This window comes from Lontra canadensis, unplaced genomic scaffold (genome assembly GCF_010015895.1).
Source record: "Lontra canadensis isolate GAN:19392208 unplaced genomic scaffold, GSC_riverotter_1.0 scaffold72, whole genome shotgun sequence".
Classification (NCBI taxonomy): Eukaryota; Metazoa; Chordata; class Mammalia; order Carnivora; family Mustelidae; genus Lontra; species Lontra canadensis.
The window spans coordinates 4,706,290-4,724,488 of record NW_022631066.1 but is presented as its reverse complement, the minus strand read 5'-3'; the positions used below and the strand labels follow the sequence as shown (position 1 = coordinate 4,724,488).

Below are 18,199 nucleotides of genomic sequence, written 5' to 3'. Positions count from 1 at the left end.
GCCAAGAGAAGAGTTAGTTCTAAAGTGAATAAAATTTCAGATGAGGAGTATTTCTATTTTAGTTTTACTTTATTTCTGGACTTTAATTACTGGCAAGATTTAATAGTGGGTACAGATCACTTTAGCAATGTATTAAAATCTTTTTAACATATTGAAGAACTATACTTCTAAACACCAAATATCAGTATCACCTGATTTTCTGATATAAATCCTGATAAGAATACTGGTCTTAGAAAGAGCAAGGAGACGTAGAGGTTTAAAATCGAACATGATACTTTGAAGAACAACCTGTCAAATTGTTCCCCCTCTTTCCTCTTATCTTCTATGTCCTTATTTCTTTCATTTTTCCTCTTATCAATAGGTCATAAACTTTCTGGGAGTGCAGCAAATGAAATACATTTGCCTGAGGTCTAGAGTATTTTTAATACGTATTTAAAATAACTTTTAAAAATCTGTTGTCTTTACTATCATGGTAGCTAAAACTTACCCCAAAATAGCAGATTGCTTAGATATATTTGACAATTCTCCTAGCCTTTTCTATGTCTACATATTGATTTGCATTTTATAAAGTACTAAAAAGCTAGGAACTTGTGGGTCATTCAGTGGATCAGAGGAGAGTATATTCTCATTGATACTATTGATTTTCTGTGTTTCATTTATGTTTTAAAATGTATCTTCAACAGAGTAGCCAAAAAAATGGCCTTGATTTGATAGGCTTTTCTCATATCTACTTACCTCCTTTGGGGGGCTTTTAGGCTCCGTTTTAAGGTATCTTACTATATCATTCATCATTAATTCCTCTCATTTGAACACACGATGTAAGGTTAAAAAAAAAAAAGCTAAAGATTTGAATTGTCTTGTGCACAATGCTGTATGTGCTTGAATATAGTTGCTTGACTTTTGTTCACTTTTGGACATGAATGAGAGAACATAAGATACTTCTAAGACTAGAGTAAGAGTCTGAGTCTTCGGACTAGGTCACTCGTCGTCTTTTGGAATATCTCCCCCAACTCCTCATGGACTCTCATGAGCTTAAGTTTGTGCCGGAAATAGGCTTAAGTTTTTCTGACCCAGATCTGTATGCCCATCTCTAAGAACAATCAGTCGAACCACAGGAATGAATGACTGTTTCCAAAATTGACGTTTTTGTTCACGGTCTTTTCTGAAGGATTGAAATCAGTTGGAGCTGTCCACCCTCGAGGTGAATGAACTTAATTTCAATGATGGAAATCACTAGCACTTGTTTACACTTTTTAAATTCTGATTTTGTGTTTGAGGTGGTCATCATTTTTAACACGGGTGATCTCCCGAATTCTGTTTGCAGGTAGCCGTGAGTGTGCAAACCCTGTACCATTTAATGGGGCAGCGATACCAACCTGCAAACAAATAGTGAAAGAATTTAAAATTAAAGCACATCAATAGAGCGATCACTTCATCTCCAGATTCAACAACCTTTTATATGCCATCATAATACTTGTTAGTAGAGAAAGCAGCTAGAGTAGAGATGCAGAAAACTTGCTTAAGTAATATGAAAATGGAAAAATAAGCTCTCCAGAAATATTTGTGAATTTTGGCCACTCCATCCAGATGACCATTTGAAGCATTTGGAAATAGCACTTGCTTGGGACACAAGGATCCCTCTGTAATAATTTGGAATTGAATTTGTTGTATTTTTCCTTAAATGGTCTGCCCTAATTACAGCACAAAGTAAAGTCATATGCACAGTCGTAGATCCCTCAATATTTATTTTGTCTCCTGGTTAGCACTATTCTGAATCTATGAAGAGTGTTTATTTTGTTAAAATCATCATCCAGAAATGTCATTAAATACTTATTTGACTAGCAACAAAGTAGACTCTGTACAGACTTCATTAGACATGAAATGGTGTCTTCACATCCACACCCACACTGCAAAGTAGTGTTTTAGAAAGGAGATAGTATAACTAAGCCACTATTGAAAATATAAATAAGTAATAAGTGAGAAAGTAAACATTTATGCCTAAATGAAGGCAGTGAGAAAGGCTTCCAAGGTTTAAATCCGGTTATGATTTTATGTTCTAAAGATTGGCAATTTACATCCTACAAGTCAGGGATAATTCTACTGACCGGAACTCTTACTGAATAAAACATGTTTCTGGCTCTCTTGTTTCTCCCTGGGAAGGACCGCTTTTTGCCTGCTGCTTCCTCAACAGGTTCTGGTTCACGTGGGAAGTGGCAGCCTGAGGCTAACTCAAAAGTGTCTTCTTGTTCTTCTCCTCCCAATTTGCATGCGCACGTACACACACACACACACACACACACAGCCTCAGTGAGGCTGAAACTTGACATGCTGCCTATAAAAGACTACTCATCCTAGATACAGAACCAGATGCTGTTTAGATGGATGGATCTGAGGGTGGGAGGGATGGATAGATGAGGAGAGGGATGGGAGGATAGATGAATGGAATTACACATAGGATTTGAAGAAACATTCAAGGCTTCCCCTCTTGACTCAAGTAGATTTTTTTTTGCCACTTTCTCTCCAAAGCAACATTTTAAAGTAATCCCATTTTTCCATGACAGTAATGTATCACACTCTTAAAAATAAGAAAAAAAAAAAAAGCCAAGTGCACAAAGTACAATGATATAAGCATACTTAAGAATAAAGCCAAACTTTAAAAGTAACAAATCTTAAGGGCAAAAACATAGTTTATGTGCTATCATGAATTGGACACCATCATTTGCCTCAACCTGCCTCATATTAGAAGTAATAATATTAATACAATGGCTACATTAATTAAGTGCTTACTCTCCCAAGTATTTTATATGTGTTCAGTGGTAATTCTCACAGCACTTCTCTGGTAGAGTTACTGTTACTGACTACGTTGTAGAGAAAAGGTAACTGAAGACCAGATAAAGTAATCTGCTATAAACTTTATTTGATTTTTATTGGAGAAGTGGCCATTCCAAGAGCTGTAACCCATTTTCAACAGCTTTATTTTTCTTTTTTTCTTCATCCTCTCTCCCTCCTTTCCTTCTTACAAACATGGATTTTCAGTGCATATGAAGGTAGACATAGTCTCACAGAAGTGACAGATCAGACATAGCCCCGACCCTCTTTAAGGCACAATGTTAATCCTTTAACCGTATTTAAGTTAATTTTTCTTCATTTGAAATTACCAAAGATGTTTTAGAATTCTTTGCCAGAATTGATCATGAAGTAAGGAGAAATAGCAGTAAATACAGTTTACTATCAGCTGTGGGGTTAGTGATCAGAGGGTCAGGGTCCAGACTCTGAGGCTAGACTGCTAGTGTGTGTCCCCATTTTGTTTTATCAAAGAACCAATTTCATTAATTTTCTCTATTATTTTTTTATTCTTTATTTTGCTTCTCTCTGCTCTCATCTTGATTATTTTCTTCCTTCTGCTAATTTCAGGTTTAATTTGTTCTTTTCCTTCTAGTTTCTTAACTTGTAAAGTTAGGTTGTTGATTCAAGATCTTTCTTGTTTTTAACGTGGATATTAATGGCTATAAATTCCCTCCTTAGCCCTGCTTTTGTGGTAGCCCCTCAGTTTTGGATGTTGTGTTTTTGTTTTCATTCATATCTAATTTCCCTTGTGATTTCATGACAATACATTGGTTGGTCAAGTTTGTTGCTTAATTTCCACAAATTTGTGAATTTCCAGTTTTATTTCTGTTACTGATTTCTTAACTCCATCCCACTGTGGATGGAGAAACTTCTTTGTATGATATCTATTTTTTACACCTGTTGACACTTAATTTGTGACCGAACATATGGTCTACCCTTAAAGGTCTTACATACGCACTTGAGAAGAATGTGTATGTTGTCATTGGGTAGAGTGTTCTGTATATGTCTGTTTGAGCTGGTTGGTTTATTTTGGTAAGTCCTCTTTCTTTACTTATCTTCTGTCCAGTTCTTTCCAATATTGAAAGTGGATATTGAAATTTCCCACTATTATTATAGAAATGTCTGTTTCTCCCATTGATTCATCAGTTTTTGCTTTATGTTTTTTGGTGGTTTGTCATTAGCTAGATAAATGTTTGTAATTATTATATCTTCTTATTGTATTGAAACTTTTTGTTAATACATGATGTCCTTTGTCTCATAACTTTTTGAATTGAAAATCTACTAGTCTGACATTAGTATAGTTACCTCTGCTGACATTTAGTTACTAGTTGTATGGAATATCATTTTTCATGCTTGCACTTTCAATCCATTTGTGTCTTTGGATCTGAAGTTAGTATTGTATAGAGTGTGTATAGTTGGATCATGTGTTTTTATTCTTTCTGACAATCTGTGTTTTTTGATTGGAGTCTTTAATCCATTAAAATGTAAAATAATTACTGGTAAGGAGGGGCTTATTTCCATCATTTTTGCTACTTGTTTCTATGTGCCTCCAGCATTACTGTCTTCTTTTGTGTTTAGTTGATTTTTTTTGTAGGGAATGATTAAACTCATTGGCTCTTTTGCTCTCTCTATAATAAATAAACAGGGACGCCTATGTGGCTCAGTTAGTAAAACGTTCAACTCTTGATTTTGGTTCAGATCAGATATCACAGGGTAGTGAGATCAAGCCCTGCATCAGGCTCCATGCTCGGTGTGGAGTCTGCCTGAGATTCTCTCTCTCCCTCTTACCAGCACTCCACTCTCTTATTCTCTCTTAAATAAATGAGTGAATGAATATTCCTTGCCTGTTGTCTGTATTATTGCTATTTTCCTTTTTTTTTAACTTTTTTAAAATTAACATATAATGTATTATTTGGACCAGGGGTAATGTATTATTTGGACCAGGTCTGTGAATCATCAGTCTGACACATTTCACAGCACACACCATAGCACATACCCTCCCCAGTGTCCATAACCCAACTACCCCATCCCTACCCCTCTTGCCCTCACAACCCTCAGTTTGTTTTCTGAGATTAAGAGTCTCTTATGTTTTGTCTCCCTCCTGGTCCCAACTTGTTTCGTTTTTTCCCTACCTACCCCGCACGACCCCACCCACTGCCTCTCAAATTACTCATATCAGAGAGATCATATGATAATTGTCTTTCTCTGATGGAGGTTGCTGCCTGTGTTCTCCTTAAGGATTTTGATGGATTCCTGTCTCACACTGAGGTCTTTCATCCATTTTGAGTCTATTTTTGTGTGTGGTATAAGGAAATGATCCAGTTTCATTCTTCTCATGTGACTGTTCCATTATCCCAACACCATTTGTTGAAGAGGCTGTCTTTTTTCTGTTGGACATTCTTTCCTGCTTTGTTGAAGATTAGTTGACCATAGAGTTGAAAGTCCATTTCTGGGCTCTCCATTTTGTTCCATTGATCTGTGTGTCTGTTTTTGTGCCACTACCATACTGCCTTGATTAATTACAGCTTTGTAATAGAGCTTGAAGTCTGGAATTATGCTGCCATCAACTTTGGCTTTTTTTTTTCAACATTCCTCTGGCTCTCTGGGGTCTTTTCTGGTTTCATATAAATTTTAGAATTATTTGTTCCATTTTTTTGAAAAACATTGATGGTATTTTGATAGAAATTGCATTAAATGTGTAAATTGCATTAGTTAGCATAGACATTTTCACAATATTTGTTCTTCCAATCCATGAGCATGGAACATTTTTCCATTTCTTTGTGTCTTCCTCAATTTCTTTCATGAGTACTTTATAGTTTTCGAGTACAGATTCTTTGCCTCTTTGGTTATGTTTATTCCTAAGTGTCTTATGGTTTTGGGTGCAGTTGTAAATGGGATCAACTCCTTAATTTTTCTTTTCTGTCTTGCTATTGTTGTATACAAATGCAGCTGATTTCTGTGCATTGATTTTATATTCTGATACGTTACTGAATTCCTGTATGACTTTTAGCATTTTTGAAGTGGTCTTTCGGTTTTTCCATATAAAGTATCATATCATCTGCAAAGAGTGAGAGTTTGACTTCTTTGTGGATTCGGATGCAATTTATTTCTTTTGTTGTCTGATTGCTGAGGCTAGGATATCTAGTACTATGTCGAATAGCAGTGGTCATAGTGGATATCCCTGCTGTGTTCCTGACCTTAGGGGAAAAGCTCTCAGTTTTTCCCCATTGAGAATGATATTCACTGTGGGTTTTTCATAGACGGTTTTGATGATACAGAGGTATGTACCCTCTATGCCTATACTATGAAGAGTTTTGATCAGGAAAGGATGCTATACTTTGTCAAACGCTTTTTCAACATCTATTAAGAATATCGTATAGTTCTTGTTTTTTCTATTTTTAATATATTATGTCACATTGATTGATTTGCAAGTGTTGAACCAACCTTGCAGACCAGGAATAAATCCCACATTGTCGTGGTGAATAGTCCTTTTAATGTACTGTTGGATCCTATTAGCTAGTATTTCAGTGAGAATTTTTGCAACCGTGTTCTTCAGGGATATTGATCTGTAATTCTCCTTTTTGATGGGGTCTTTGTATGGTTTTGGGATCTTGGTAATGCTGGCCTCATAAAATGAGTTTGGAAGTTTTACTTCCATTTCTATTTTTTGGAACAGTTGCAGGAGAAAGGTATTAATTTTTCTTTAAATGTTTGGTAGAATTCCTCTGGGAATTCATCTGGCCCTGAGCTTTTGTTTGTTGGAAGACTTTTGATAACTGCTTCAATCTCCTTACTGGTTGTGGGTCTGTTCAGGTTTTTTATTTCTTCCTGGTTCAGCTCTGGTATTTTATAGGTCTCTAGGAATGCATCCATTTCTTCCAGATTTTCAAATTTGCTGGCGTATAGTTGCTCATAATATGTTCTTATAATTGTTTGTATTGCTTTGGTGTTGGTTGTGATCTCTCCTCTTTAGTTCATGATTTTATTTATTTGGGTCCTTTCTCTTTTTGATAAGTCTGGCCAGAGGCTTATCAATCTTATAAATTCTTTCCAAGAACCAGCTCCTAGTTTTGTTTATTTGTTCTGCTATTCTTTTGGTTTCTGTTTCATTGATTTCTGCTCTGATCTTTATGATTTCTCTTCTCCTGCTGGGTTTAGGCTTTCTTTGCTGTCCTTTCTTCAGCTCCTTTAGGTATAGGGTTAGGCTGTGTACTTGAGACCTTTCTTATTTCTTGAGCAAGGATTGTATCGCTATATACTTTCCTCTCAGGACCGCCTTTGCTGTGTCCCAAAGATTTTGAACAGTTGTGTTTCATTTTCATTTGTTTCCATAAATCTTTTAAATTCTTCTTTAATTTCCTGGTTGAGCCATTTATTCTTTAGTAGGATGCTCTTTAGCCTCCATGTATTTGAGTTCTTTCCAGCTTTCCTCTTGTGACTGAATTCTAGCTTCAGAGCATTGTGGTCTGAAAATATGCAGGGAATGATCCCCAGTCTTTTGGTACCAGTTGAGACCTGATTTGTGACCCAGGTTGAGAATGTTCTGTGGACACTAGAGAAGAATGTGTATTCTGTTGTTTGGGGGTAGAATGTTCTAAATGTATCTGTGATGTCCATCTGATCCAGTATATCATTTAAAGCCTTATTTCCTTATTGATTTGCTAAGATGTTCTGTCCATTTCAGTAAGGGGAGTGTTAAAATCCCCTACTATTATTGCATTCCATGCTTTTTTTGAGCCCAGCTAGCGCCTTGATAATCGTCATTCTGAACTCTAGTTCTGACATGTTACTAATGTCCATATTGATTAGAACCCTAGCCATCAGTACTGCTTCTTACTCTTTTTTTTTTTTTTTTTTTTTGGTGGTGGTTTTTCTACCATGTCAGTTTATCCAGATAAAAATAGATGAATGAGAGAACAAATACTAAAAGGGTAGCAATGACCCCAGAAAAATAAACACTAATCAAATCAGAAGAGACCCAAAACCTGGGGGAGAAAAGGGGGGGGCAGAAGAAAAATATATATATTAATATTTTGTGTGTGTGTATATGTGTGTGTGTGTGTGTGTGTATGTCTGGTGAATAGAACAGAGCCACACACTTGATTTTGCATGTATTTTGGTCTGTTAGAGGAAACTACCTCCCAAATTTTAAAGAAGGAAAAACATATATATATATACAAAAAATAATGGTAAGCATGATGAAGGGATGGAATATGACTGTAAAGATGGAAATTGTAGAAGATTCTCATAAAGGAATTGAAAAGATAAGAAGTTGGTTGAAAAAGAAAAAGAAGAGGAAAGAATGTGATCAGACTGGAGACTAGACTAAAGCTACGTGCTAGATTTAGGATATATTTTGATCTGTTAGAAGAAATTGTATCCCCAAATTTTAAAGAAAAAAAGAAACCTATATGTATACAAAAAAATAAGGTTAAATACAATGAAGGGATAAAATGTGACTATAACTATAAAAATTTTAAAAGATTTTTAAAAAGGTATTGATAAGAAAAAATAGTTTAAAAATCATTAAAATAGGAAAGAGGGAAAATGTTTAAAAATAGAATAAGAAAAAAATAAAATTCAAAAAAATTTACTTTTGAAAGACTAAAGGATCACGGGGAATAAAGCCATGAATTCTATGTGTTGCTTTCCTCTAACTCTGGAGTTCCGTAGTTCTCATTGATCCATGAACTTGGTCTTGGCTGGATATTCTTGCTGATCTTCTGAGGGGAAGGGCCTGTTGCAGTGATTCTCACATGTCTTTGCCTGAGGCGGAATTGATCCACTCTTGTCAGGGACCAGGCTAATCTGTGCAGGTTAACTCTTGGGAGCTTTTGTTTCCTGAATATTTTCCATACTGCTTTGGAGGAGAAGAATAAAAATGGCGGCCTCCCAATCTCCAGCCCCGTAGGAGCCAAGTGCTCAGGGCCCCATTCCTTAATGCACCCTCAGAGAAAAGCAGTCAATCCCTCCCATCTCCCTGGTCTCTGGCTGTGCTCTGAGCTCACCAGGCCGATGACCAAGCGTTTCTATCTCTGTCGCATGGCCCCGTTTGGAGTCTCCAAACCCAGCAGATTCCTGCAGTGCACTCCCGTGCCACTCCTCCCGGAGGAGGAAAGTGGCGGGGGGGGGGAGTCTGTCCGGATTTGCCACTTGTGGGCTCCCTGCTGGAAGAGCAGTGGCCTGACTGTGCCTTGGATCATGGTTTAAGGTAACCCAGAGCTGAGAGCCCCCTGCTCAGCTCTGTCTCTGCAGCTGGCTTCTCTGCTCTGATACATGGCAGCTCTGCCACACGCAGGCACCCCTGGTCTTTTTGTGTCGAGGGATCTACCACCCGCTAAGCCTTGGGAGCAACTTCCCTCAGTGGAGCTGACTTCTAAAAGTTCCAATTTTGTGCTCCAGTGCTCTCTTACTTGCTGGGAGCCGGCCTCTCCCTCCGCAGTCTCTCTTCCCACCTATCATCTCAGATTCACTTTTCCGCATGTCCTACCTTCCAGAAAGTAGTTGCTTTTCTGATCCTAGAATTGCTGCTTTTTTTTTTTTTTCTGTCTCCTATTGAGTTTGTAGATGTTCAAAATGGTTTGATAACTATTGAGCTGAACTCCTGGGACCTGATGATATTTCGGTCTCCTACTCCTCCACCATCTTGCTCTTTCCTCACTCTTTTCTTTTTTGTTATCTTAGGGATTCTCTCTTTGACTTTGATTTTCAAAACTTTGGTCATAATGAATCTCGGTGTGGGTCTTTTTGAGTTCATCTTACTGGAGTTCCTTGAGCTTCTTGGATGTTTATATTCATGTCTTTTATCAAATCTGGGAAGTTTGGGGGCATTATTTCTTAAAATATTCTCTCTGCCCCTCTCTGTCCCTCCTTTCTGGACTCCTGCAATGGGCATGTTGATCTACTTGATGGCCCCTCAGCTCTTTTCCTTTCTGTCCCTCAAAGTCCGTGATTTCCACTGTCCTGTCTTCCAAGTCCACTGGTTCTTTGTTCTGCCTGCTCAATTCTGCCTTTGAATCCCTCTGGTGAATTTTTCATTACAGTTACTGTATATGTTCAGCTCCAGAATTTCTTTCTGCCTTTTTCAGGTTTCTATCTCTGTGTTGATATTTCATTTTGTTCACACATTGTTTTCTTGACTCTCTCCCCATCTTCTTTTGGTTTTTGAGCATCTTCAAGACAATTATTTTAAACTCTATTATACTGCTGTCAGTTCTTTTTCAGGAATGATTTCTGTTGATTTTTTTTTTTTTTTTTTGCTTTGAATGAACCATACTTTCTTGTTTCCTTGCATGTTTTGTGAATTTTTGCTAAAAACTGGATATTTGAATCTAATAATGTGGTAACTCTGGAAATCAGATTCTCCCCTTCCCCTTCCCCATAGCTTGCTGCTTTTTGATATTATTTTTGTTTATTGTTGATTGTCTTATATGTTGTTATTGTTGTTGCAGACTGTCTCTAGCTGAGGATCAGCCTGAGGTGTAATCTTAATGTCTTTTCAGGTCTTTTCTGAGCCATTTCCTAAGCATGTGCCCTCACTGTCTAATTTTCCCCCATACATGCAGTTGTTTTTGAATGTCCTAGTCTTTACTGTCTAGCTCCCAAAAGTGGAAAAAGAGAAAAATGAAGTGGAGGAGGGTGAAAAGAGCCCTGGCTCTCTAAATCTCTTGGAAATTACTTCAGCCAGAGGGGGAAGGGTTTGCAACAATGGAGGAAAGTACAAGAAACCAATGGCTACATCTTTGTGCCTCTGTGATGAGAAGCACCAATCAGTGGTCAGAACACAGATCCCTGATCTCTGGAGGACAGGGTGCTTTTTGCCTGCCCTAGTTCCTGTATGCTACTTCAGGAACACATGTGCAGCTGCCTGCCACATGACTGAGGGGTGGAGGATGGGTAGCCACTACTGTGCTAAGAGCTGAAATTGAAATTAACCATAATTTGCAGTCCAAGCCTTTCTCCTGAAAGTTGCAATGCTTTGATAAGAGTCCAGAGTGCCAAGATAGTTGTCAGACACATTCTGCCAGTGGACTTATTGTCTACAAAGGGAGACAGATCCCTGATATTTATACTCTTCCTTCTTCCCAAAATCCTCTCTGTGAGTGAATTTTTATATAATGAATTACTGTTTAAATTGTATTTTCTTTCAACAATGAATTTTAGTTATGTAAGGGAAAGCTTTAGGATATTGAGCTTTATTAGATTTGGAGAAGAATTACCAAACACCTACCATGGGTCTCAAGCAGATAATAAACAAACAATAATAACAAAAATTTAAAGGGTGGACAGGAAGAACAAGGAAGTCATGTTTCTTTGCTTTATCTGGAATTCTGTTACTTCACATTGACCACACATTCTGTGAGGGAGTCATGTTTGCTTTCTACTAGCAAAAAATCTAAAATAAGAGAAATAAATCAGTGCTTATTAAATGAGGTTCAATAGACAAAAATAATGTTTAAAACAAAGATGCAAATTCATAATGGAAAGGTTAGGAATCTAGGGGCGCCTGGGTGACTCAGTGGGTTAAAGCCTCTGCCTTGGGCGCCTGGGTGGCTCAGTGGGTTAAAGCCTCTGCCTTCGGCTCAGGTCATGATCCCAGGGTCCTGGGATAGAGCCCCGCATCGGTCTCTCTGCTCAGCAGGGAACCTGCTTCCTCCTCTCTCTCTGCCGGCTTCTCAGCCTACTTGTGATCTCTGTCTGTCAAATAAATAAATAAAATATTAAAAAAAAAAAAGCCTCTGCCTTCAGCTCAGGTCATGATCCCAGGATGCGGGGATTAAGCCCCGCATCAGGCTCTATGCTCAGCAGAGAGCAGGGAGCCTGCTTCCTCCTCTCTCTATCCCTGTCTCTCTGCCTACTTGTGATCTCTGTCTGTCAAATAAATAATAAATTAAAAAATCTAAAAAAAAAAAAAGATTAGGAATCTACTACTGTAGAACTTTTATGAATGTTAAGCAATTTTTCTAATGGTTCAAAATAATCAGTCATAGTATGCACATAAACAGTTACCTGCTACATATAATTTAAGATCTTTAAATACCTGAGTAGTCATCAAAGATTGCAGAATTTTAGAACAAGAGAAGACTTTAGAGATTAGCTTTATTTGGTTGACTGACTTTGGCTTGGTAATTATTACTTTAGAAATTTAATTTCTTTTTTCTGATTCTGTGAAAATGAGTGTTACAGTGGAAAACATCTCAGTAAAAGTCAGACCAAATGATATTGGTTTGTGGCATAGTGGAATATTTTGATATTCTGTGTGTTCTCTTGAGATGGTGATAAAACTATCTGAGGGTCAATTAGTGTCCATCTGTTACTCTTTTAAAGAGCATTTCAGTTTAAAAAAGATTTTGAAAATTAGCTTTTGAACTCATGCACAGACTTTCTGAAAATGTACAGACTTTCTAGCCCATCAAAAGAAGCGTTAAACTCTGCAATATAAAATTTCCAGAAAAAGATGAGAGAGGAAGTTTCAAACAGTAATCAATTTTTCCATAGGTAAAAGTGGCAGTGGTTTAATGAGAAAAATCAAAGTTAAATATATTATATAGTTAATTAGAGTTTTAGATTTTCCACAGTACTTTTAGAATAAAGGCTATTAATTTTGTTTATTGCACTATAAATTAAAACACAACTATAAATGTATTTTTAATCATGAATAGCATGGATTTTTCATTGCCCAAATAAAGAGCATCAGACTTCGAAAACTGGTGTCACGGAAAGGAAGAGTTGTACAGAAAGTAAAAGAAAAAGTTCTAATGGTATTTTATTGAAACTATAAACACCTCCTCTAATGAAAATGCAAACTTGAAAGCACACACATGAACGTTCTGTGCTGTTCTTTCAGCTTCTACAGATGACAGCGCAGCGGAGAAGAAAGGGGGCACCCTTCATGCTGGCCTCATTGTTGGAATTCTCATCCTGGTCCTCATTATAGTAGCAGCCATTCTCGTGACCGTCTATATGTATCACCATCCAACGTCAGCAGCCAGCATTTTCTTTATTGAGGTAAGTGTTGGGCATGACACATGAAATCCAAGCTGGTGGATGAACTCCGTGTATTTGCTAACACCACCTGTATTTAATATGCAGCACCTGACTTCTGCATTTTGCCATCACGAGCAGACGGGTTTCACACATGCGTGCACACACAAGCATATTGATAGATTGCTTCCATGTGATAAGTTCACTTATCTCAGGAGCTTTTAAAGAAATAAGCTATCTTGCCTTTCGCAGATCTGAAGAAAAATAGAAACTATAATGTTTTTGTCCTGTTAGACCAGCTGTTCACCTGATCGTAGAAAGAAATTCAGCAGGTACTGGAGGCTGCAGGACTTGGCTTGGATGTATTGATAAGTAAATATGAATTGAGTATTGGCTGGATTCATAATACAATATGGTGGACGTGCTGTCAACCATTTAGGAAAAATAGAGCTTTCACTACAAAATAACAGTAAGATGTAACAGGTATAACAAAAAGATAAGGGTATGTGCCATCACCATTTTGTGTAATGTGTGTATATTTATATGTTTATATATGAATGTGCATGCACATGTGGGTACACACGCACACTCAGCCACAGAGAGAGCACTGTGCTGAACTGGTGTTCTCTTTTCATGTACAAAATGTAGATTTAGTGCCAGTTCCCAAGAACAATCAGGGAGGAAGACCAGGAGCTGGCTAAAGGATCCAGAGCCAAGCCTTGATGTCCAAAAGGCCTGAAGTTAGGATGCTGGGAGGGCACTGGATAAAGTTCATGTCCCATTCTATGCCCCGGTCAGTTAGAATTCCTGGGACCATCATGTGTGCAGCTTTCATTCCAACATCTTAATAGGGCTACTGCTCTTCCAACCCCAAAGAAATAGTAAAGTAATGGAGGAAATCTTCCCCCCCCCCCACCGCTTAGAGTTTCAAAACTATAAATCTGAAATCTTTTCCAACTCATTGGGTGACGTACAGAAAGGTGGATTAGAATTTTGTTCACTTGTTGAATGAGAAATTATCATAAATTTTAAACTACAGAATTACCTTTGTTCCCTTTAAGAGGGAGAGATGAGAGCTAATCAATTAAATAATTGCTTAAAAGTCCTATACGGTTCTCAGCTGTCTGTAGACTAACATGCAGTCTCCTTAGGTTGGCATTCAAGGCCTTGGTGGTCTAGATCTTGTCGATCATTTTGATCTTTATCCCATACATCTTCCACCTGGAGATGGCAATACCACCAAATTTTCCTTTTTACTTTACTCTATACATGCTCCAAATTTTCCATGCCATCAAGACTTTGTTTATTCTGTTTCCTCCACCAACAAAGCCCTCTCTTGACATCCCAGTTCTTGAATTCAGGATCTGAGCACCTTCGAAGCCATGTGTCCCCTAAGCTTCCCTGAACCATCTCTGTCTGGACACCTGGACATGATCTCTCTTCCTCCTCTGAAATTCTATCCGTTATAATTCATCCATCTCTTTCTATGGCATTTACCTTTCTGTTTCACATTAGAATTAACTATGAACCTGATTCATTCCCCTCCTACTGACTTAAAAGTTCCTTAAGATTTGGATTAAACAACAAAGCTTCCTTCAAATAAGAGGTACTCTATCAATATTTTCTGGGGAAAAAAAAATCCTTTGAGATTTTGAGCTTCCATTAAAATTTCACATATGTATTCTGGAAATGGCATCCTCATTTAAAATCAAAATAATTGTGAAATTATCAAGCATTTCATTTAGTTGGAAAGCTGTTTTTTAAGTTTTGCCAAGTTGCTTCCTTTCATGGAAGAAAGTAGGAAAACTTTCCTGGGTCATGAATGCATTCCTCAAACAGCTGACAAGTAACAAGCTGTAAGGCTTCAGTGACTAAGCAGACATCAGGCTGCTTCTATAACCTCTTACTTATTGAAGCCTTTAATGCACCATGCAGTCTATTTTCTGACACTGTAAAAATGAAGACACTGTGAAATATCTGATGGTGATGGACTTGGCCATTTGCACGGTGCAGAAGACCCAGTTCACATCAGTGCATAGCAATCCCTGTGGAAATACAAAGTGAGACTGAAGAATAGTGAAAGTTTTTTTTTTTATTTTTGTGTTTGTTTCTTGTTTTTTCTGGGTTTGGGGGTGGTTTTTTTTTTTTTTTTTTTTTTTTTTTTGGCATTCATCTTAGAGATAGCTTTGTTCCGTGCCCTCATAACACAAAGGAAGAGACTGACGTTCAGAGTGGTGGAATGGTTTCTCCAAGGTCAAACAGCCACAGTTGTAGAAAGATTTCTCTTATCTTTCTACACTCAAGTAAACAGAATCATTCTGCAGGTTCCTGAGCTTTTCTTCCCTTTGCCTTTTTCCTTCCCATTGGTTGACAGCCAATTTCTACATAAATCACTTCCTCCTTGACACCCTGCTTGCTATCCCTATGTAGCTCACAGTGGCTGGTCAGCAGGTGATTTTTGAAGATGATAATCTTAGCTTTATTATTATTAAAGCTGACCCATGTTGACAAATTCAAAACACAGACCCGTCATGACTTCACAGTAACTGACGTGCTAGACCCACGAATTTGAAGGTTTTGAATTACTAGTTAAATTAGAGTCATTGGTGCATAAAAAGATTGAATTTACCGATATTATGTAAATTGCTTTTCATGTGCCTCATTATACTGCTGTCTGCTTTTTAAATGAAATTGATGTGCTTTCTCCCATTATGAAAAGAATACCTGCTCGTTATAGAAAATTTGCAGAAATGTGAAGAAGAAAAAGTAGAGTCATCTTTATAGGGCCAACATGTAGAAACAATCACTATTATTATTTTAATTTATTTTCTACTGGAATTTTTGTATGCAGAATTTGATGTTTGCCCAGTTAGTTAACTATGATTTCACCAAAATGCAAACTGTTATTTTTTTAAAATAACATTTTTTCATTTGTAAACATCATTTTGATGGCTGTATACTATTCCATTCAGTGTTTTGTCAGTAGCTTTTATTGATTGCCTCTTATGCTGTCAGGTGGTATTCAGAAAGTACTAACATTTCCTAGAAGTAGAAAAGAGCCTTACTTGACTATATATTAGGTTCCTATTGCTGCTGTAACAAATTACCACAAACCTAGGAGCTTAAAACAATCCATACTTATTATCTTACAGGTTTAAAGGTCAGAAGTCCAGATTTAGTCTCACTGTTGTAATTAGTCTCACTGGAGGTCAGAAGTATAGAATTAGTCAAGGTGTCAGCAAGCCTGGTTCCTTCTAGAGATTTCAGAAGTTGTTTACTGTTTTCAGCTGCTAGAGGTTGTATGCATTCCTTGACTCCTGGCCCTTCTAATGATCCCAAACTTTGCTTCTGCCATCATATCTACTAACAACTCTAAATCCCTTTGCCTCCTTCTTGCAAGACCCCTTGTGATTACATTGGGCTCATTTGGACAATCCAGGATAATCTCCCCATCTCAAACTCCTTAATTTAATCCCATCTACAAAGTTCATTTTCCTGTAGAAGGTAGCATTGGCAGATTTTAGCTATTCGGACACACATATCTTTGGAAAGTTATCATTCTGCCAACCACAAACTGCATCATATGTGAGATGCATTACACTCTACCTATTACACTGTGACAAGCCCTTGACCATAATACACATTCCATTTTTGTGATATTAAAACGTTACCCAGTGTGTATCTTGTGTGTTTTTCATAATGAAATTCAGATTGCATCGAATGCTTATAGGACTTAGTTCCTGTGCTACACTGTATATACTGTGATGAAATGTAATGACTTTGCCCTTGATTGGATAGACCAGAGTTTATGCAACCAATCTCATATTATGGAGCATTGGGGCTCTTCCTTTTTCTTGTCATTGTTATTTTTGCTATTATAGTTAGCCCTGTTGTGACAGTAATGATGGTAATAGTGAACACTTAATGAACTCACCTAGTGGAAGTGATTTATACTTACTACCTCATTTAATCCTCTCAAAGACCCTAGGATAAATAATCTTTTTATTTCATATCATAGATGATGAAGCTTGCTCAACATCATGAATTTAGCCTAGTGGTGGAGTCAGAATTTGAGCCCTGGCTCTCCAGAGACCATATCCTCAACCACTGGGCCATGCTGCCTCTCTGTGTGTGGAGGGCTTTCCTCAGGTGCTGTGTAAAAATATAGGAGGATATAGATTATGTCCTTAGAATAGATTCTTAAAAGTAAAGTCAAAAGAAGGCAATAAGCCATTTAATGGAACTGAAATATTGCCAAAGATCATTGTCTGGATTTGTAACCAATTTGTGTAGCTGTTGTTGCTCTCGTCTCCTTTTAGTGAAGGGAATGACAATGGCTGTTATCTGTGTTTTGTTCTTGCAGAAAATATATACCAGTTGTTGTGCATTTTATGGACACAAACCCTCTCCCTCATACAAAGTACTTAAATGGGCTTTATCCTTTTTTTTTTAAGATTTTATTTATTTATTGAGAGAGAGAGAGCATGAGGAGAGGGGCAGAGGGAGAGGAGAAAAGCAGACTCCTTGCTAAGCAGGGAGCCTGACATGGAGCTCCATCCCAGGACCCTGGAATCATGACCTGAGCCAAGAGCAGATGCTTAACTGATGGAGCCACCCAGGTGCCCCTGGGCTTTAGCTTTTAAACTTCATATTTAATAGGGGAAAAATGGGATAAAATGGGAATTAAAATCTAGAAATACATCCTTGCATGGAATACTAAGTGAATGTGACAAAAGGCAATAAAATAACTAAAATGAAGGGAAAACTAGACGAAAGTCAAGAAGTCCTTGTGATAAAGCAGGTCAGCACCTTGTATATTGTGCAATTAAACAATTAAATTGTTCATATCCTATGTCATCATATATGGGGTCATGTGTAAGAGTTTCATTCTTCTAAGACAGTCAGTCTTTACTCCGTCTGGCAGACTAGTCTATTTTTCCTGAACTTATCTTCTATTCCTCCATCATCCTCTTCACATTTTATACTGAATATTTTCTTTAACTTTTTACTAGATGACTTTCATTTTGTGTTTACCTGACTTTTCTCACTAATTTTCAAAAAGGCACCTGATTTTGACCAAAACCCATCATATGACACAAGAATGACTAATGTACTTTAAAATCTTTTTTTGAAATTAAGTTTATTATCTTGAAACAAAATACCAGAGAACAAATATTCAAATAATCACATGCACCTTAATTTTTAATAGATTTTAATAAAACTACTGTCTCTTTGGAAGAATTAAATATGCCTTAGATTCTATATTAGTGTTTGCTGAACATTTCTAGGCATAGATTCTGTGATTTATAATAAATTTCATTGTTGCATGAATATGGGTTACAGAGATAAATGTTTACACTGTTACTTA

The 18,199-nt window shown here is 37.2% G+C and overlaps 1 protein-coding gene across 2 annotated transcripts in view; it reads left to right on the top strand.

Annotated features, from left to right (window-relative positions):
* Positions 1 to 18,199, top strand: part of PLXDC2 (plexin domain containing 2) — a 467,666-nt gene that overhangs the window by 404,464 nt on the left and 45,003 nt on the right. For both annotated transcript variants that reach the window (XM_032880865.1, XM_032880866.1), the window contains exon 13: positions 12,695 to 12,855. In XM_032880865.1, coding sequence (XP_032736756.1) covers positions 12,695 to 12,855 — 161 coding nt within the window. The remainder of the gene's footprint in view (positions 1 to 12,694; positions 12,856 to 18,199) is intronic.